This window comes from Berghia stephanieae, chromosome 5 (genome assembly GCF_034508935.2).
Source record: "Berghia stephanieae isolate SIO BIC M18660-M18661 chromosome 5, UCSD_Bste_1.3, whole genome shotgun sequence".
Classification (NCBI taxonomy): Eukaryota; Metazoa; Mollusca; class Gastropoda; order Nudibranchia; family Aeolidiidae; genus Berghia; species Berghia stephanieae.
The window spans coordinates 57,569,591-57,587,788 of record NC_088364.1 but is presented as its reverse complement, the minus strand read 5'-3'; the positions used below and the strand labels follow the sequence as shown (position 1 = coordinate 57,587,788).

Below are 18,198 nucleotides of genomic sequence, written 5' to 3'. Positions count from 1 at the left end.
CAATCTCATACCAAGACAAAGACAGAAAGCATGTTGGAAAACATATATAAGGGGATAGAAGACACTGTATGTACCTCCCTGCCCACTGTGGAGGTAGGGAACCCCACCCAGATTTCTTTGTACCAATTGTGGTACTAAAGAATGGGAGCTACTACTTTGCACATGTTGGTATTGCCTTGTGCTGCAGGATACATATTTTCATAGAATATTTCCTACTTCCGTTTTAATGAATGCGAACACTAAAGCATATATATTTTAATTTTGAATTTCTTGAGTTATATTTATTAAGGGTTAAATTTCTTGTCAATATTATACAAGGATCTTTCAAAATATTATTTCAATGAACTCTTGTCAATTTCAATTGGAAAAGTCAAAGAGTAGATATATTTTTGTTTACTACATTGTAAAACTACTAAGTTAATAACAAATTGAATAGGGAAAAAATAAAAAAAATAAAAAAGAAACAAAAAAGAAAAAACAAAAAAACAACAACCCCCCCCCCCCCCCCCCCCACTTACCACCCTAAAAAAAAACAATTCCCAAAAGAAAACAAAAACAAAAAAATCAAAAATCAAATAAACGTGATGGTAGGATTAAGGTACATCAAAATGATATTAACTATCTTTTTTTATTATTAAAATTTTAAGTTCAAACAGTTTCAACTGTACCATTTTAAATCTGAGAATTTGATTTTAGACTGGAGCAGCACTATAATTACACATGATAATATCCAGTGCATTGCACTACACAATATATTATGACATGCAACATCCAGGCGACTTTTGCAACCTTGGAAGCTATATAATCTTTCTAGTTTACTAGAATCGCTTTATATTTTGCTCAATTCTTCATACAGTTGAACCCCAGTATAACAGGTCCAACCCCCGGTTATAAGAGGAGTCTTTCAAATCCCCGTTTGTTTTCTCTACCTCTTTGCTATTAGTAAAATTTACCGGCTATAGAAGGATTTTTAAGAGCCTAATCGGTTATAACAGGGGTGTGGAATTCACTTAGTATCTCCATTGCATTAGCCTACTTATGCTCAGCTAAGCCTACATCTAAAGGCGACAGAGAGCTAGGCTAGACTTAGTTCATGACTGCTCTCTCTTTCTCTCTCTCTCTCTCTCTCTCTCTCTCTCTCTCTCTCTGTGTGTGTGTGTGTGTGCCTGTATAGGCTACATCATTTGAAATAGAGATTTAGGCCATTTGGGATATTTCCCTTAAACTTTGGCTATAAAAGGACTCGAATATGACAGGGATTTTAAGTTGGTCCCATCATCACTGTTACACCGAGGTTCGACTGTTATGGTGACCCTAATGTGTACAACACTGTTGGTAAATTCTAGGTAAAATACTTATCATTTTCCTAGAACATGAAAATTGATAGTCATGGTTCCCAGAAACCAAACATTCACTCTGATTTTTAAAAAAAAGATAAAATAAACTAACGTTTAGTCAGTTGTAGCTCAATTGACAGAGCGAGGCATTACCCTTATACCTGACTTCACTCTATCAGCCCATCTAATCCAATTGTACATAGAGTGGCTATGTGATCTAGGGGTATGACACTAACCTTCGGATCGGAAGGTCCTGGGTTCGAGTGCCACTCTGAGCAGTGCATAGTTGAGACCTTCAAAAAGGCTCTTTGCTCACATTCTCTCATCGTACTCAGGTGTAAAATGAGTACCTGGCAATTAGTAGTCTAACAGTAACAGGCGTCATATCTCGTCCTACATGTTAAGTGTTGCTGTTGGTTCAGGACTCCTTATAAAGCGTTTAGAAGATATCAGTGTTAAAATATTCAAGGCCTATAATTGGATTTTTACTAATTATTAAGTAGTTAAGGGGTCATGACATCCATGGAGTCCAGGTTTATTCAAGTGTCAGTAGCATTAAATCGACAATAGCAACTGCTTCTCAGCCTTTGGATTGGACGCTAGTCAAATGCAAAATACTTCCAGTCAGATCCATTATAGAAGGGTGGGGGGTGGGGGGGGGGGAGGGTGTCAGAACAAATATCGCTTGTACCCAAGATTGAGACTAGTCCTTTGCATATGAGACACAAGTTCTCCAATCAGGACTCTGATTCTATGTTTGCTTTGTTTTTAAGGGTTTTACAGCGCTTGCAACACATGTTGGTCATATCAGTAGCGCCAGTAAAAAGAAAAAAAAATGGAATAGTCAAAATATTTTAGATTTACAATTAAAACACCCAAGAAAAAGTAAGACAAAGGGATATTGGTTCAAATAGGGTACAGATGTAGATTCTAAGAGCATGCCATCAATGTACTTAGTTTGAGATCACCTTAAAGTCTCACCAAGTCACCAGAACAGGATCCCACTAAGATGAACACACTCAAAAGTTTACAGAATACATAACTAACAATACATAACAGAGAGATGATTTACAAGGAAAAAAATATCATCTCCCTAAACTATAACTATACATTTGACTGTTTCCCTCCCAGTCAAGGATTCCAGCCAGGGCTGGGACAAAACTTAGTAATCCCATTCCAAGACAAAGACAGAAAGCAACTCGGAAAACAGAAAAAAGGGGATAGAAGATACAACGTGGGAGATCAAAGACCCCGCCCAGAGGACTCTGATTAATTATCAAATGACACATTTGTGGAGAATGGGCAATATTGTCTTTAGCAGATCAATTACTTAAATCCTGTTTAAATAATACAGGTTGAAAAAAAAACAACAAGTATTTTGTTTTGATCTTTGGTTATATATAATTACAATCTGACAGTAAAAATGTAATGTCTTAATACATTCAATCAATATTACAGCTTATAAATAAGATGCTATATTTTGATATATACCTCAGAATCATAAATAACCTGACAACGAAATTAAAAATAGACAAGCTACAAACGGGTGCAAATTACATAAATACTGGTAGGAACTAAAAGCCATCTGTAGAAGTTTGTCTGATTTTAAATATGCTGCCTCCAAGGAGAAGCCATTTGTCTCTGGTAAGTAATCAAACGCAGTTTAAGTTGACATCTTGGATATTCTATAAGTGACCACCATTAACAATCACTGCTTTTGGACCATCCCCATTATCTGAAATAGATTGCGTTTTAGATTATTTATATAAAAGAATTGCACTAGAATCGTGAGATTTTATATTTTAACCTACGGAGGAAAAATTGGCTTAAATGAAAATGATAACAGTTATAAACTACAACAACAACAACAAAACAAGACGAAAAAAACCCAAAAAATAAGACAACAAAAAAACAACAAATAAACAACAAACAAAAAACAACACCCAAAACAAAACAAACAAAATACGTATCTTTAATGAAAATAATTCAAAATCTTGTCATTTTCAAAAATTGAAAATGAACTTTAAAAAATCTTAAAGGGATAAATCTTGTATTGTCAAGACTAAACCACAAAAGAACCGCGTCTTGCTCATTGTTTTAAAAAAAAGAAGAAATTGAACATTTACATAGCACAATTATCCACTAAACGTGCCAAAACGGTATCCCAAGCCAACAGCACAACATTTAACATCTAGGACGAGACATGACATCTTTGAGGGTTTATAACAATTTTTGTTTTAATTTGACAAGGCAAAAAGTTAAGAAAAAGAAGGGGAAAAAAGGAAACAAAAGAAAAAGAAAAGAAAAAAAAAAGAAAAGAAAAAAAGCAAACAAAAATAATAAATAAATAAGGATTGTTACCCAAGAACAAAAATACTTGGCTCTACTACTACTAACACATAATTATTTGCACTATTCAAGCCTGCAAAAAGTACTAATACCGGGTATAGTTTTTTGTTTTGTTGTTTTTTTTTTTCTTTTTAGTTTATCACAAAAAGGAGGCAACTCAATAATAATAAATTAAAGTAGCCTATTCATATATGAGAACTTTATTTTCTTCTGATTTTCAGTCACTACAACTCTTGAACCAACTGATATCTTGATCCAAATATTAGTCAAGGCCCTTAAGCGTCATTTTCTTTTTCACAGAAACATTTTCACAAAGTAAAAGTCACTGAGGCAACCTCCTTGAATTGGCACTCTTACAATGTCCGTCAATACACGAAGCCTACTAATCATTCTGGGGGTCCCAATAGCTCCTTTGGTAAAACACTCGCCTCACGAGCAAACCGGCTGAAGTCGAGATTTATTTTTCTGATCCACTTGTCCATCCAGCACTGATTGGGTAACTGGGTCTGTTAGCTCTGGTGAAAAGTACTTTGCGGTAGACTAGAATCCTATCCAAAGGGTAACAAGAACTTGCTATTGTCAAACTCAGGCAATAGAAACTGGGATAAATTCCGGTCCCATGAGCCTAATGGCTCTGAAGGAACGCTATTCATTCTCATTGAATCGAGTGGGAAATATAAGTTAAGTGACTTACTTGTGAACTTATTACTTGGTCCTAAGTTTGCTATCATTCATCCAATCAATAAGCTTACTCATTTTAGTTTGACCATAATAATATGATGGAAAGGTGGACTATTGAACAAAGCTATCTCACATTGCTTGAAGTGATCTTAATAATTCATGTGCTGGCGGGCACACTAAACAAAATTGATGAAAGAATTAGTTTTATAAAACCGAGCTCTGGCTGCTATTAGACATTTAGGCGATGTCACTATTCATAACCTACAGTTAGAGAGATATTTCACAATACAATAATTTGAATAAACGAAAGAGGCATTGAGAGGTTATTTAAGTAGCAAAGTGACAGCATTGTTCTTATATAAAATTTGTAGTATTTTAAAGACTAGCAGGTGGGGGGGGGGGGGGGCATATTTATTGAGAAGCCTGGTGTCTATATACAGTCATAATTAACATCCAACAAACATTCTGTTGTGTTAAAACATACACACCCTCATCTTTTTCACTTTGAAAAGCACCTCTGATGTTGCCTGGGATACCTAAGGATGGCTGATTCAGGTTTCCTTGTCTCTTGTGATTTTCTTTATAACTTGATATAAGGCTGTACAATAATGGCCTGGGGAACGAAAAACGAAAGATACAGACGTCTGACCGGTTAAAATCTATTACATATTCAACTACTTCAGCCACTACTACTACTACTACTTCTAATACACTACTACTACTACTACTACTACTACTACTACTACTACTACTACTACTACTACTACTACTACTACTACTACTACTACTACTACTGCTACTACTACTACTACTACTACTACTACTACTATACTACTACTATTATAATACTAAAATAATAATAATAATAATAATAATAATAATAATAATAATAATAATAATAATAATAATAATAATAATAATAATAATAATAATAATAATAATAATAATAATAATTCATAATAATAATAATAATATCATAATAATAATAATCATAATAATAATAATAATAATAATAATAATAATAATAATAATAATAATAATAATAATAATATTAATACTAATAAAAGCAATAATAATCACAACTACGATAATGATGATGATGATGATGATGATGATGATGATGATGATGATGATGATGATGATGATGATGAAGAATGATTTTCTGCACATTGATATCCACTTGTCTTGAAAGACAAAAACGAATGATGTTTACAATGAACATGTTCAAACTAATACATGTTGCTTCTCCAAATCATCAAGTCAAGTTAGATATTTAAAATTGTAGTAATATCACTGTTTTGTTACCCCTTGATATACAATAATCAGTATCCATCCGGTAAATCCAGTCGCTATTGAATTTGACTTTAAACATTGAGACACAATTAACCCCTAGGAAAATGAAAAGGTATTGTAGCAAACATTGATATAGCTCATAGTCGTTGACTGCCATACATCTGTGACGCACTAACCAAGCACTGGCGTGGCAGGTAGTGTGGCAACAACTTTCGACCAGGTGTTACTACTAGGTTTGTGTTGTTCATATGGTATTTTGATCTAAATAAATATAAATTGGAAAAGATTTCAATTAAATATTCAAAATACATTTCAGAATTAGAGCATTTCGGTTCAATAAGCTGAGGACCTTGTCCAAATCAGAGGGGACAATTGATCAGGTTGAGAAAATTATATTTCCTGGAATTTCACTACAATTAGCCAGGTTTTTTAAGAACAGATATTTCTGATTTTGAGATCCCACTAAAAACACAGATTATTTATTAATTTAAAAAGACAAATCTATTGATCAATACAGATATATGAAGGTAACTTACACTTGTTTGGAAGTTGAACTTTCTGTAATGTTAAGTTCATTGCGTAAAAACTCTCTGTCCAATGGGCTTCTTGACAACCCGGTTTCTGGAGAAAAAAATGAACAAAGTAAAGTGTTAAAACAAAGCAATCCTTTTTGCATCCACAGAATTACAACTCTTTCATTGAAGTAAAAATTAAAAAAAGATATTTTATGATTAAAAATTATAAAAGCTATCTTGTTAAAACAAAAGATATCTTTCATAATTTTACAATAACACTTTATTTAAATATAAACTTTAGTTGAAACAAAGTAATTAAAAAAAAGAATTGTTTACAAAGTTGCTGTAAAAGTAAGATAATTGCAAGCTTTGAGTATTTGTTGAAGAAAAATCTTATATTTAACCCACTTGAATCAGTGTCCGTTTCAATTGAACTTGAGCAATATCAATATTAATTTTAAAGTACTCAAAAGGCTTTACAAGGGGTCTAAAGCTAACAGCAACACTTCACTTGCCGGAAAGGACAAGACGCTATTACAATTTTTTAACAGATAACAATATTGCTACTGGCCTTTGATCATTTTTCACAACAGTATCGTGAGAGAATGTGAGTAAAGAGCCTTTTCCAAATAACTGAACTTTGCATAGATCAGAGCAGGACTTGAACAAGAGACTAACAGAGCTAAAGTGAGTGCCATACACAAAGCCAAACAGATTTTTAAAAAAAGACCGTGGGATCTCCTAGTTTAAGGGATGAATGCTGAATTTGAGTTATTAGGAAACAAATAAAAAACCAACACTTCAAAATGACTTTGTGGTACAGGACTGGGAATGAGTGTGGTTTTCCGATCCAAAACATACATAAATACACATGCACGTTTTAGGCTGTAAACTGAGTGCATTCATTTTTGTCTCCTGTTCGTGAATAACCAAAGTGTCATAGACACTACACATTTCTGTAATTTACTCACAACAAACTCATGAAACATACCAGTAAACAAAATGTTTATATTATTCAAACATCTATTTAGTGAGAACTGATAATCCAAAGGTGTTCTAAACACAATAACAAAGAAACTCTGAGTGTAGTGTCACTTTGTTGGGAGTAAACTGAAAGAAATTTTAATTCTGAGATAAAACATTTGCGTTTGGTTTCTGTTAGGTTTTGGTAACTAAAAACGAGTGAGTTGCACTCACTTTGCTACCGGATCAGCACGTTGCCGTTGTGCAGGAGCTTGCGTGACCCAATGACCCTGAAGGTGATACCGGGTTGGATGCAATCGTGCTGGAACAGCAACAGGATAGGGACCAGACGAAGGATGATCCAACCCGGCGTTCAGACAAGGCTTACCTTTTCCAGACCCACACTTCTAATCATGAAAGGTACAAGTAGGAAATTTATTCATACTGGCTCGGACGGCCCCCAGCATAAAAAGGTCTGCGTAGCTGCTGAACGAAGTCCTGCAGCCGCGAAAAATAAACAAGACTTCAACCACATATTACAAAACAACATCGTACTAGGAGAAAGATTGAGAATAATGTCTCTTAATGTGGAAGGCATTTCAATGCAAAAATGTGACTATCTCAGTAGACTTCTTAAAGACCATAGTATTGATATCCTGCTTCTGCAAGAAACACACTTGGATCATCAGTCAGCTCTATCCAGATCCAACATTGCGGGATATACAGGTCAACAAACAATCCCACCCAAAATATGGCATAAACACATACGCCAGAAACCCAGAACAAGTGTACGACTTTGGAGGTACAACTGATGACACTGGTACACAGAGAAGCACAATAAAAGTTGGGAACCTGGAGATCACAAACATCTACAAACCTCCATCGATCAAATGGTCTGAACCACCAAAACAACATCTGCAACATCCTGCATTGATTAGTGGATATTTTAATAGCCACCACAATAACTGCGGCTACAAAGAAGCCAACTCACCAGGCATCGAACTACAGGCACGGATAAACCAAGTCGATGCTCATCTTCTTTACACCCCAAATCGCTGTGGAACCTTCAGATCAGCTCGCTGGAAGAAAGAATACAGCCCTGACCTGGCACTTGTGACGAAAAACAAGAATCACAAACCACTTGAAGCAGCTAGAGAAGTCCTTGGAGCATTTCCAAATAGCCAGCATAGGCCTGTTGTCATAACAACTGGAATAGAAATCGCCAGAACTAAAGCTAATCCCAAACCAAGGTGGAACTTCAAAAAAGCAAACTGGGAGGAGTACACGTCATACATAGAGAAAGTATGCTCAAGAATTCCATCATCGGCTGATAACATACAGAGATTTAGCAAACTGATACTGACAAGTGCTAAAAAATACATCCCAAGAGGAGTCAGGCAGTGGCACATTCCATGCTGGTCAGACGCGAGTGAAAAACTTCTCAAACAATATGAAAAAACCCAAGACCAGGATGTAGTAGAACAGCTATTAAATACCCTTCAAGAGTACAGAAGACAAAGATGGATTGATACAGTAGAAAACTTGGATATGAGACGCTTAAGTCGACATGCTTGGCAACTGATTAGGAAACTTAACCCTGAAAACAACGGAACCAAAACCGCTCCACTCGTGTCCGCAGATATTGTGGCACAAGAAATTAAGCAATGCGGACAACACGTTCCAGATCAGATGTTCGAAAGAAATATCCGCAAGGAATACAGAAAAATTCTTGACTCTCTCCCATCATCTGGCTCAATGTGGACCTTCTCAATCAGTCATGAAGAAATACATGAAGGTATCAAAAGTATGAAGAATGGGAAAGCAGCAGGGATCGATGGCATATATCCAGATATGATAACACACCTTGGACACAACGCAAAGAACTGGTTGGCTGCCGTAATGTCTGACATACTTGACAAAGGAAGATACCCACAAACATGGAAACATGCTGAGTTATAGCCATCCTCAAACCAGGAAAACCAGCAACAGAGCCATCTAGCTATAGACCCATCTCTCTACCGTGTTGCCTCTACAAACTACTAAGAAAAATAATATTAACAAGAATAACCCCTTACTTGAATACTATACCCAATTGAACAGGCAGGGTTTCAACGAAATAGATGCACAACCGAGCAGGTCCTTGCCCTCACCTCCCTAACTGAAAATGGATTTGAAAAGAAATTCAAAACAGGCACAGTGTTTATTGATCTCTCTGCTGCGTATGACACAGTGTGGACTGGTGGCTTGATGCTGAAACTTGCAAAAATAATCCCATGCAGAAAAATCTTGAAACTGCTCTCATACATGACAGGACCTAGGAATATCCATGTGGTACTTGGTGGCAACACCAGCAAAGTCAGAAGAATAAAAAATGGAGTACCACAAGGCTCAGTCTTAGCACCAGCATTGTTTAACGTCTACATAAGCGACATGCCTCAAACAACTTCCACAAAACTAGGATATGCAGATGACTGGGCCTTAGCATACCAATAAAAAAACTGGGAAGATATAGAAACAACTCTTAGGAAAGACACCACTGCCATGAAAAGGTATTTTGACAGATGGTATTTAAAAATGTATACGACAAAAACAGTTGCAACTGCATTTCATCTTAACAGCAGGGAATCACAACGAAAAGTGATGATCAAGATTGATGACACAACACTACCAACTGATCAAAATCCAAAATACCTCGGAGTGACACTGGATAGATGGCTGAGCTATAGAACCCATCTTGAGGGTACAGCAAGAAAGATAGGGAAAAGAAATTGTCTACTCAGAAAACTGGCAGGAACAACATGGGGAGCATCGCAAACTCTTCTCAGAACATCAACCCTGGCCCTTTGCTACAGTGTGGCAGAATATTGTGCTCCTGTTTGGTTGAGAAGTGCCCATACAAACCTTGTTGATGTGAAATGAAGAGATTCGAAACGAATAATAACTGGATGCCTGAAATCAACCCCAACACAATGGCTGCCAGTCATGAGCGCTATAGCACCACCCCACTTGAGGAGAGAGGATGCAACACAGAAATGGATATCCAGAGCTGAAGAAGATAGTGGAACTCCTCTGCAAACCATATACAAAACTGCGCCCCCAACATCAAGACTAAAATCTCGTTCACCTCTCTACCTATCAAAGAGAGAAAACTACAACACGCAAGAAGCCTGGTGCGAGGAATGGAAAAGGAATAAGCCAACAGGAGGGCAACTAATTGAAGATCCCTGTAAAAGTCTCCCAGGTCTACAGGATCAACCAAAAAAATACTGGGTAGCTGCAAATAGACTACGGTCAAAACATACAAGAACAGCTGCCAACATGCACAAATGGGGGCTCCAAGAATCACCAACATGCCCAAAGTGCAACCAAGCACCACAAGATGCAAACCAGCTCGTACTAGATTGCCCAGAGACAAAACTGGAAGAGGGATTTGAAACCATCAACAAATGTGATGATGACTTCCGAACCTGGATTGATACCTTGAACATAGAAGTGTAGCCGAACGATACTACTACTACTACTACTACTTTGCTATGATAAAACAAGAAACCAACTGAGAGGGAAGGTCAATACGGACCGGAGAGGAAAATTAATACACTCAGTTTGCAGCCTTAGCATATGATATGCATTTATAACACATTCATTTTGTATTTAAAAAAAAAGATTTCTTATGTAGATTCTCACTGCTTTGATAATTGTACCCACTTTTATAAAGTTATTTAGTTTTGATACTTGAGACAATGTTTTAAACATTGCTCAATTAAGAAGAGCATTGCAACTTAGGCAAAAATTATCATACCTGAAACCATAACAGAAGATGTATACTTGCACATGTTAAAGTCCAAAAACTCTCGTACCAGCTCAAAAATTAGGACATTTTCATTGCTGAGTTGTGGTTTATCTGACTGTTCATCTAAAGCCGAGAAGACTTCAGCCCTTATCCTCGCTCTTATTTCAGAAAGACTTCCTCTGTTTTCAAGAGTTTCCTTCAAAACTGAAAAAAAGTACACAAAACAAAATTCCAGTATGTCTTAATTATAATAATCACGCGTCATGGTGTAGATTACTACACCAGTCTGACTAGCACTCACATTTACTGTCAGATCAATAAAAGTAATTAATCTAGAGTGGTAAAATTTTACCTGGACTACGGTATATTTATCTATCTATATTTTAAAATGTTTGTGTGCCGATTTCATTTTTTGTCATTAAAATCGGGATAAAACTCAAAACATAAGATATGTTTGCAGCTGAATCATGAGAGGTATATTTTCACCAAGATTGTAAAGTCACACATTAACTTTTATATGTCTAGAGATATCAATATGATAATACTCCAGCTGGAATATGTGACACATATGGAACATTTCCATAATCATGCAAGACCTCAAGGATTTAAACAATATATAACTTGAATAAAAATCTTAAATACTGAAAATAGAGAGAGCTAATCACTACATATACAAAACAAATTATCTATCAGCACATACTCTACACCAAAAATATAACCTTTCTAACTTTCTATATTAAGATGCTATGTGATGAGTTCGCAATACATAGTGGGAAGCTATGACAGTAGAAAAACCTGTAAAGCTTCCAGATAAAGCCAAAAATGAATCATTTATGTTGGCTGTCTTGTTAAAATCCGCAATGCATTGACCGTTTTGGAGAATCTTACTCAATGATTCCTTTTTTTTTTTTTTTTTTTAACCTCAGGAATGAGAGACATCCAATGTTTACTGTCACTTGCCAGTTTACTTTTATCTTCTTCATATATATTATACTACACACAGGTTTACCTTTAATATAAAAAGAGAAAATATAATTTAAACAATTATATAAATATATTTGAGTAAATAAGTAAAAGGAATAAAAAGGCATAATAAAATAAAATAAAATTAAAACTAAATAAATAAACCTAAAATACTAAATACTGATAACTGATGAAAGAAAAATAATTCAACACAGATTTAAAATGACTAATAACCCTTGTACACTCATAGATAGGGGGATTATTATTATTTTTATTATTATTAGTATTATTATCAATATTCTCCTTCTTCTTCTTCTTCTTCTTCTTCTTCTTCTTCTTCTTCTTCTTCTTCTTCTTCTTCTTCTTCTTCTTCTTCTTCTTCTTCTTATAATTATCATTATTATTATTATTATTATTATTATTATTATTATTATTATTATTATTATTATTATTATTATTATTATTATTTTTATCATTTTATTAGTTTATTATCATTCATATTATTGTAATTATTATTATTTTATTATCATTAATATTATTGTAATTATTATTATTATTATTATTATTATTATTATTATTATTATTATTATTATTATTATTATTATATTATTATTATTATTATTATTATTATTATTATTATTATTATTATTATTATTATTTTATTATTATTATTATTACTATTATTATTATCATTATCATCATCATCGTCATCATCATTATTATCATTATTATTATCAATACTATTTTTGTTATATTTTTCATTGACTGATTAACCCAAGTCGTTGCCGCAATGATTTATTGATATGACCTGGTCAGCTGATTGAAAACTTTGCTACCACTGGGGCGGTTGAGAAAGAGATTACCTCCATGGTGAAGACCGATGCAATTGGGTAGGTTTGAGATTGAGTGGACACATGCTATCCCATTGTGATTGTTCTGGATTAATCAGTCCTCCTCCTTCTCCTCCCCCCCCCCCCCCCCCCCCCCCCCCAAACAAAAACAAAAACAAAACAAGATTAAACATAAGCCAAATAAAAAAATAAAAAGAATCTAAGCGACTGAAATAAACACAGAAGAGGACAGGCCTCTTCTTAACTCTTCTCTTAGTTAAAAATCGAGGCGGGGAGGGGAGGGGGAACAATTCAATGATCATTTGGCTCCATAATTTCAGATAGTCAAATTTTGGGTTATGTCCCTTGGAAATGTACAAGCACGTTACAAATACAAATATCTGCATAGCGCCCTTTTAAACAATAAACAGGCTCTCGGCCTAAGTGCTTTAAAAAATAGACTAGGACAAGGAGACCATCCTTGACTGGAACATGCAATCACAAAATAATAAAAGCATGATTAGACATAAACAATATGCCTCAAGAAAAGTTGTCTGTGTAATATTTATTGTTATTGTTATTATTGTACAGTTGCAATCCAGACCACAACAACTTTTTACTTTGTCTTTACATAGATAATTCCTGAGTCATGAATAGATTTTTACACCTTGTTCATGACGATATAAAGCATAATAATAATTAAATCTCAACTGAAGTGGGCTGTCACTACCGAGGTGGGGTTCTCCATTTCGAGTAATTAAATAGGCGTTGCCACCTAATCTAAGACTAGGTGGAAATCTACAAAGACATATGTGACCCATCGTCTCAAAACGGTATTATGTCAGAACAAACTACATGCTTAAAAGCCGAATTTAATGTTAAACTGGTCAAAAATATAAAATGTTGGCATCAGCACCCTAAAATATGGTTGCCATTCTCCTCAATAAATTGTATAAACTCAACAAAAGTCTGATATTTCTGGCTATAAATTCAATTTTCAACAACTTTACGAACCCGACTTAATACCGTTTTGAAACGAAGGGTCATATATGAATACATTAATGAGCATCTCCATACTGAATTTATGGACACCTCCATAATGCCTCTATGACCATACTACCATGCATATTATGGGCATAACAATAGACTAAATCTGTTGACAATAACGCAAATCATTCTGGTCCCAGCCGGTAAGATTAAACAACCTAAGACCAAATGAAGTTAATACAGATGATGAATCTAGTAGTCCTTGCAGAAAGAGGAAGAATAAAAGCTGACAGAGGTTTTATACCCACATGATGTCACAGACTAACGTAAGAAGAAACAACACACGAGACTCAAAAATCCACAGTGCTTCACAGACATCAAACAGCTCACAACACAGTTGGGAATAACAACAAACCAGAACACACAACAAATATGTTTCCTACATTCCCCTTCCAAAATGTAGCTTCCACTCCTAAAAGATGGACATGACATGTATTTGATATTAATTGGAAAGCTTTTATCTTTGTTAAGGAGTCAAACCTGTCTGGTCCACCAGTGTAGCTAAAATGATTCACACTTGTGCATGGTACTTGTTAAAATAGGGGCTTCAAATAAGTATGACAAGAGGAGTGTAAAATATAAAATTTTGAATGATATCAGAGGTCGTAGAATTTAAGCTTAATAGAACATTCGGGTCTTGATTATTACTCTTGAAGTGGTGGATATTTAACATTATACTATGGTTATCAATGGGAGATTAATAGGCATTTCTTTAAAAGGAAAGTTACTTTACCTAAATTACCAGGTGGCACCGACTGGGGATTTTTAGAAAATAAATACACTCCAGTACGGTTTCCTCGAACTCATTCGAATGTCCTGAATTTTTTCTTTATTATTCTTTGTCATCATTCCATTCCTTCATCGAACAATTCTTTACCTCGAACACGGTTTCCTCGACTAATTTCACCCAGCCAATGTATAAAATAATTTTTTTTATTAAAGGTTGTTTTTTAAAAAAATGCGCCCCCTGTGATTTCAACTACTGATGACTTACTGTGATATTGACAGTTACTTATGGGTGAATCGTGTGTAATACACACAGAGACACAAACAGTCACTCACACACTATCGCCATCTCGATAAAATACACCTCTCTGCTATTCCTATCACTTCCCCATTAGTTCCAATTCCAATATCACGCACCATGATGTGCTCATAGTTGGCTATGGCGGTAAATGAATGTTGTGATGCAGCAATCTTCTCCCCCCCCCCCCCCCTCTCTGACACTCACACACACACACACACACACACACACACACACATACACACACACTTGTGATATATCAAAATAAGGTTTCCTATATTAATTCTCATGCAGAAATTTGTCTTAGGGTTTATTCAAATTGAAGACTAGAATTTCCCTGGTGTCAGTTGCAAATTGAGCAAGCCACCTACATAAGACGGTGGGTATTCAAGCTAGGTATCTTTCGGGTATGAAGCAAGGACCACACCAGTGAGCCACACTGCCCTCCTCCCCTCCCCATCAAACATCATGGCAATGTACGGTTTAAACCTTGAACTACGGTTTCTTCTAATGTTTTTGCTTGTCCAAAGGAGTTCGAGGAAACCATGCTGTAGTGTATATCTGTAGACATGACATTTACCAACCCATTGCATTGTGATCCATCATCTTCAATTGAAGTTTGCTTCTCGTCACCACATGGATCCCTACCTCGCCAGGTTGAAGTGGCATCCTTTGTGCTCTTCAATTCTTCATATATTTTGATGTAGAACACATACTTCTGTGTGTTCATGATATTGGATACTTAAGGGGTACCACTGCCATGGTTTCCTGCCTCCTATGGTCAAGGTGATATCCTCTCCATCCCATCTTCAGTCTATTCCTGAATCCATTAGGTTGGATTTTGCATCTTTATTTGGGATTTTAAGGGATGGTTCGTAAGGACTTGAGAGAATCCCTTCATCACTGAATTAGTTGGTGCCATGTTGACAGTGATGGTCTTGACCCTTTTGTCTGTTGGGTTGACAAGAGACTGCAGTACCACTCAATGCAAGTATCATATTTGAGGCAATATAATGTTACTTGCACAGTGGTCTCTTTCAATCGAATGCTATGCATTTTTTATCCACAGCAGTGGAGACGAGTCAATACAGAGTTTGTGGCTGTCCTATAGTGGACTATTCTTAAGCATGTTTCTCAATAACAGTACCCAAGAAAGGAAACTCAAAGAATACCAACAGGTCTGGTTCATATTGACTGCAGTTTTTCAAAACCTTGTTTTGTTTTGTTTTTCAACTTAACATTTCCATAAGGTACTGCTTCATATGTCAGCCATAATTTAAAATATTTAAATTCTGTCTTATATAGTTTATGAGCAAGTTTGTAAGCTCTTTTTTTATTTTTAAAAGTCGATGGATATCTAAGTCGGGGTGTCTGTTCATATATTTTTTGATGCCTCGCATATATATTTTTAACTGCACTAGAGATGGTAAAAGTAATTAGTGAAATTGAAACCACTCCTTTCAAGTGTATTTAGTTTTTGAACATCCGAGGCTTTTTACCGTTGCTATCAATATGTAGCTTTTCTTATTGGCTTCGTCAGTTGCAAGTTATCAGAAGGGTCTATTTTATTCAAATACCTATATAAAAACTGCTATATGTTAGTTCATTCTTAGAAGAAATTGTAAGTAATTTGTCTGAGGAAATTTAACTGCTGCTCACAATATCACTTCCCAGTATTCGTGGAAGTATTAAGAGGGCAATAAAATGATGGTTCATAATCATCAGGATGTATATATTTCCACTTGTGTCTTTGTCAAGAACCATAAACCACGTCTTTTACCTCATGAGATGCAGGTGGATACTGGCCCTTAAGATTCCCATTCATTCAATAACATGAGGAGCAGCTTTGAGAATTTCATTTGACATTGAGCAAGAGTCTCTAAAATATAAATATAAATATTTGCTCATCCTCTATCATATATTTCATTGCTTCTTGGTTAACAGTGCTGGATATGCATTTGCACAAATAATCCTTACAATTGAAGTCAAAGGTTGTGGTCATGTTCTCTTCCTCTACCAATTGTGCAGCATCTGCATGACTGATGTTTGATTGACAATCATCTTTGAGACCAAACGAAGTTGTAACACAACATGTTGATGAATCTCGTTTCCATGCAGAAAAGGAAAAATGATAGCTGACGACAGATGTTTTATACCCACACGACGTCACAAACACACACAAGAAGAAATAACACATAATACTAATGATAATGAACCCACAGTGCTTCACGGACATAAAACAGCTCAAAACAACAACCACAACACCAACCCGTTGGCGTTGGGAATATATAACAACCAGAACACACAACAAATTCAGTGATAGTAATAATAGTAGCTAGAATAATATTAAAATTAATATTATAATAATTCGAGCCTAATTCGAATTGTTTCCTACATCAGCTACCAATTGTCATTTCCATAAATAAAATGATTGATATAACGCCAGGATTTGTAAGGATGTTTCTATCACGTCTGCACTATTAATAAATCTAGTCAATGTGTATAATAGTATGATATATGATTTCTTCACTCCCACTACCATTGCTATACCTTCTTTCAAGTCTTGATTCGACGCCATTTTGATGCTTAAATTATACAAATAAAGAACTACATAGTAACTATGGAGAAACGAAACAATTGTTGCATCTTTGAAATTATTATTATTATTATTATTATTATTATTATTATTATTATTATATTATTATTATTATTATATTATTATTATTATTATTATTATTATTATTATTATTATTATTATTATTATTATTATTATTATTATTATTATTATTAAACATACTAAATTTTAAAAATTTTAATTGAGCTTTATATAGAGCAATATCCAATAAATGTGCTCAAAGCGCCTTACAAGGGGTCCCTGGTAAACAGCAACATGTAGGACGGGACATGACGCCTGTTAGGCGATATTACAGTTTTTCGGACAAAGACAACGCTGTTAACGACCAGGTACTCATTTTACACCTGAGTACGGTGAGAGAATGTGAGTAAAGAGCCTTTTCAAAGGAGTCAACTATGCGCCGGTCGCGAGGCTCGAACTCAGGACCTTCCGATCCGAAAGCGAGTGTCATACCACTAGACCACATAGCCGCACACTACTACTACTACTACTACTACTACTACTACTACTACTACTACTACTACTACTACTACTACTACTACTACTACTACTACTACTACTACTACTACAGTGTACTACTACACTACTACATGAAAGCGTGTAGTTCGCCTAACCGGCAGCCGTGTTGTTATTTCTCTCCCGAATTGTGTGATATTTATTGATTTCTAAAACAAAAGTCTGGAATATTTTTATACAGTCGTTTTAATAAAGTTTTATTCTACATTGTGATATATATTTCTCGGAAATTCATAAGAGGATTTTTAGATAAAT

General features: G+C 35.1%; 1 protein-coding gene across 2 annotated transcripts; it reads right to left on the bottom strand.

Moving 5' to 3' along the window:
• Positions 1–253: 253 nt before the first annotated feature.
• Positions 254–17,390, bottom strand: LOC144973288 (centrosomal protein 20-like). Of its 2 annotated transcripts, none has more exons than XM_078915551.1 (5): positions 17,343–17,390; positions 10,938–11,132; positions 6,197–6,281; positions 4,856–4,980; positions 254–3,072 (listed from the first exon to the last, which is right to left on the bottom strand). In XM_078915551.1, the coding sequence occupies exons 1-5, from the start codon at positions 17,368–17,370 to the stop codon at positions 3,023–3,025; spliced, it is 483 nt and encodes a 160-aa protein (XP_078771677.1). In that variant the 5' UTR covers positions 17,371–17,390; the 3' UTR covers positions 254–3,022. The 2 variants fall into 2 exon arrangements, with proteins under 2 accessions (XP_078771677.1, XP_078771678.1); XM_078915552.1 differs by having other exon boundaries at positions 2,881–3,072; positions 4,883–4,980.
• Between the last annotated feature and the right edge of the window lie 808 nt (positions 17,391–18,198).

Coding starts and splice junctions, on each gene's coding strand:
- LOC144973288 (XM_078915551.1), bottom strand. CDS start 17,370: ATGGCGTCGAATCAAGACTTGAAAGAAG. Junction 11,133..17,342: donor GAATCAAGACTTGAAAGAAG/GTATAGCAATGG, acceptor ACTTTTTTTCAG/TTTTGAAGGAAACTCTTGAA. Junction 4,981..6,196: donor AGTTCAACTTCCAAACAAGT/GTAAGTTACCTT, acceptor TTCGTTCCCCAG/GCCATTATTGTACAGCCTTA.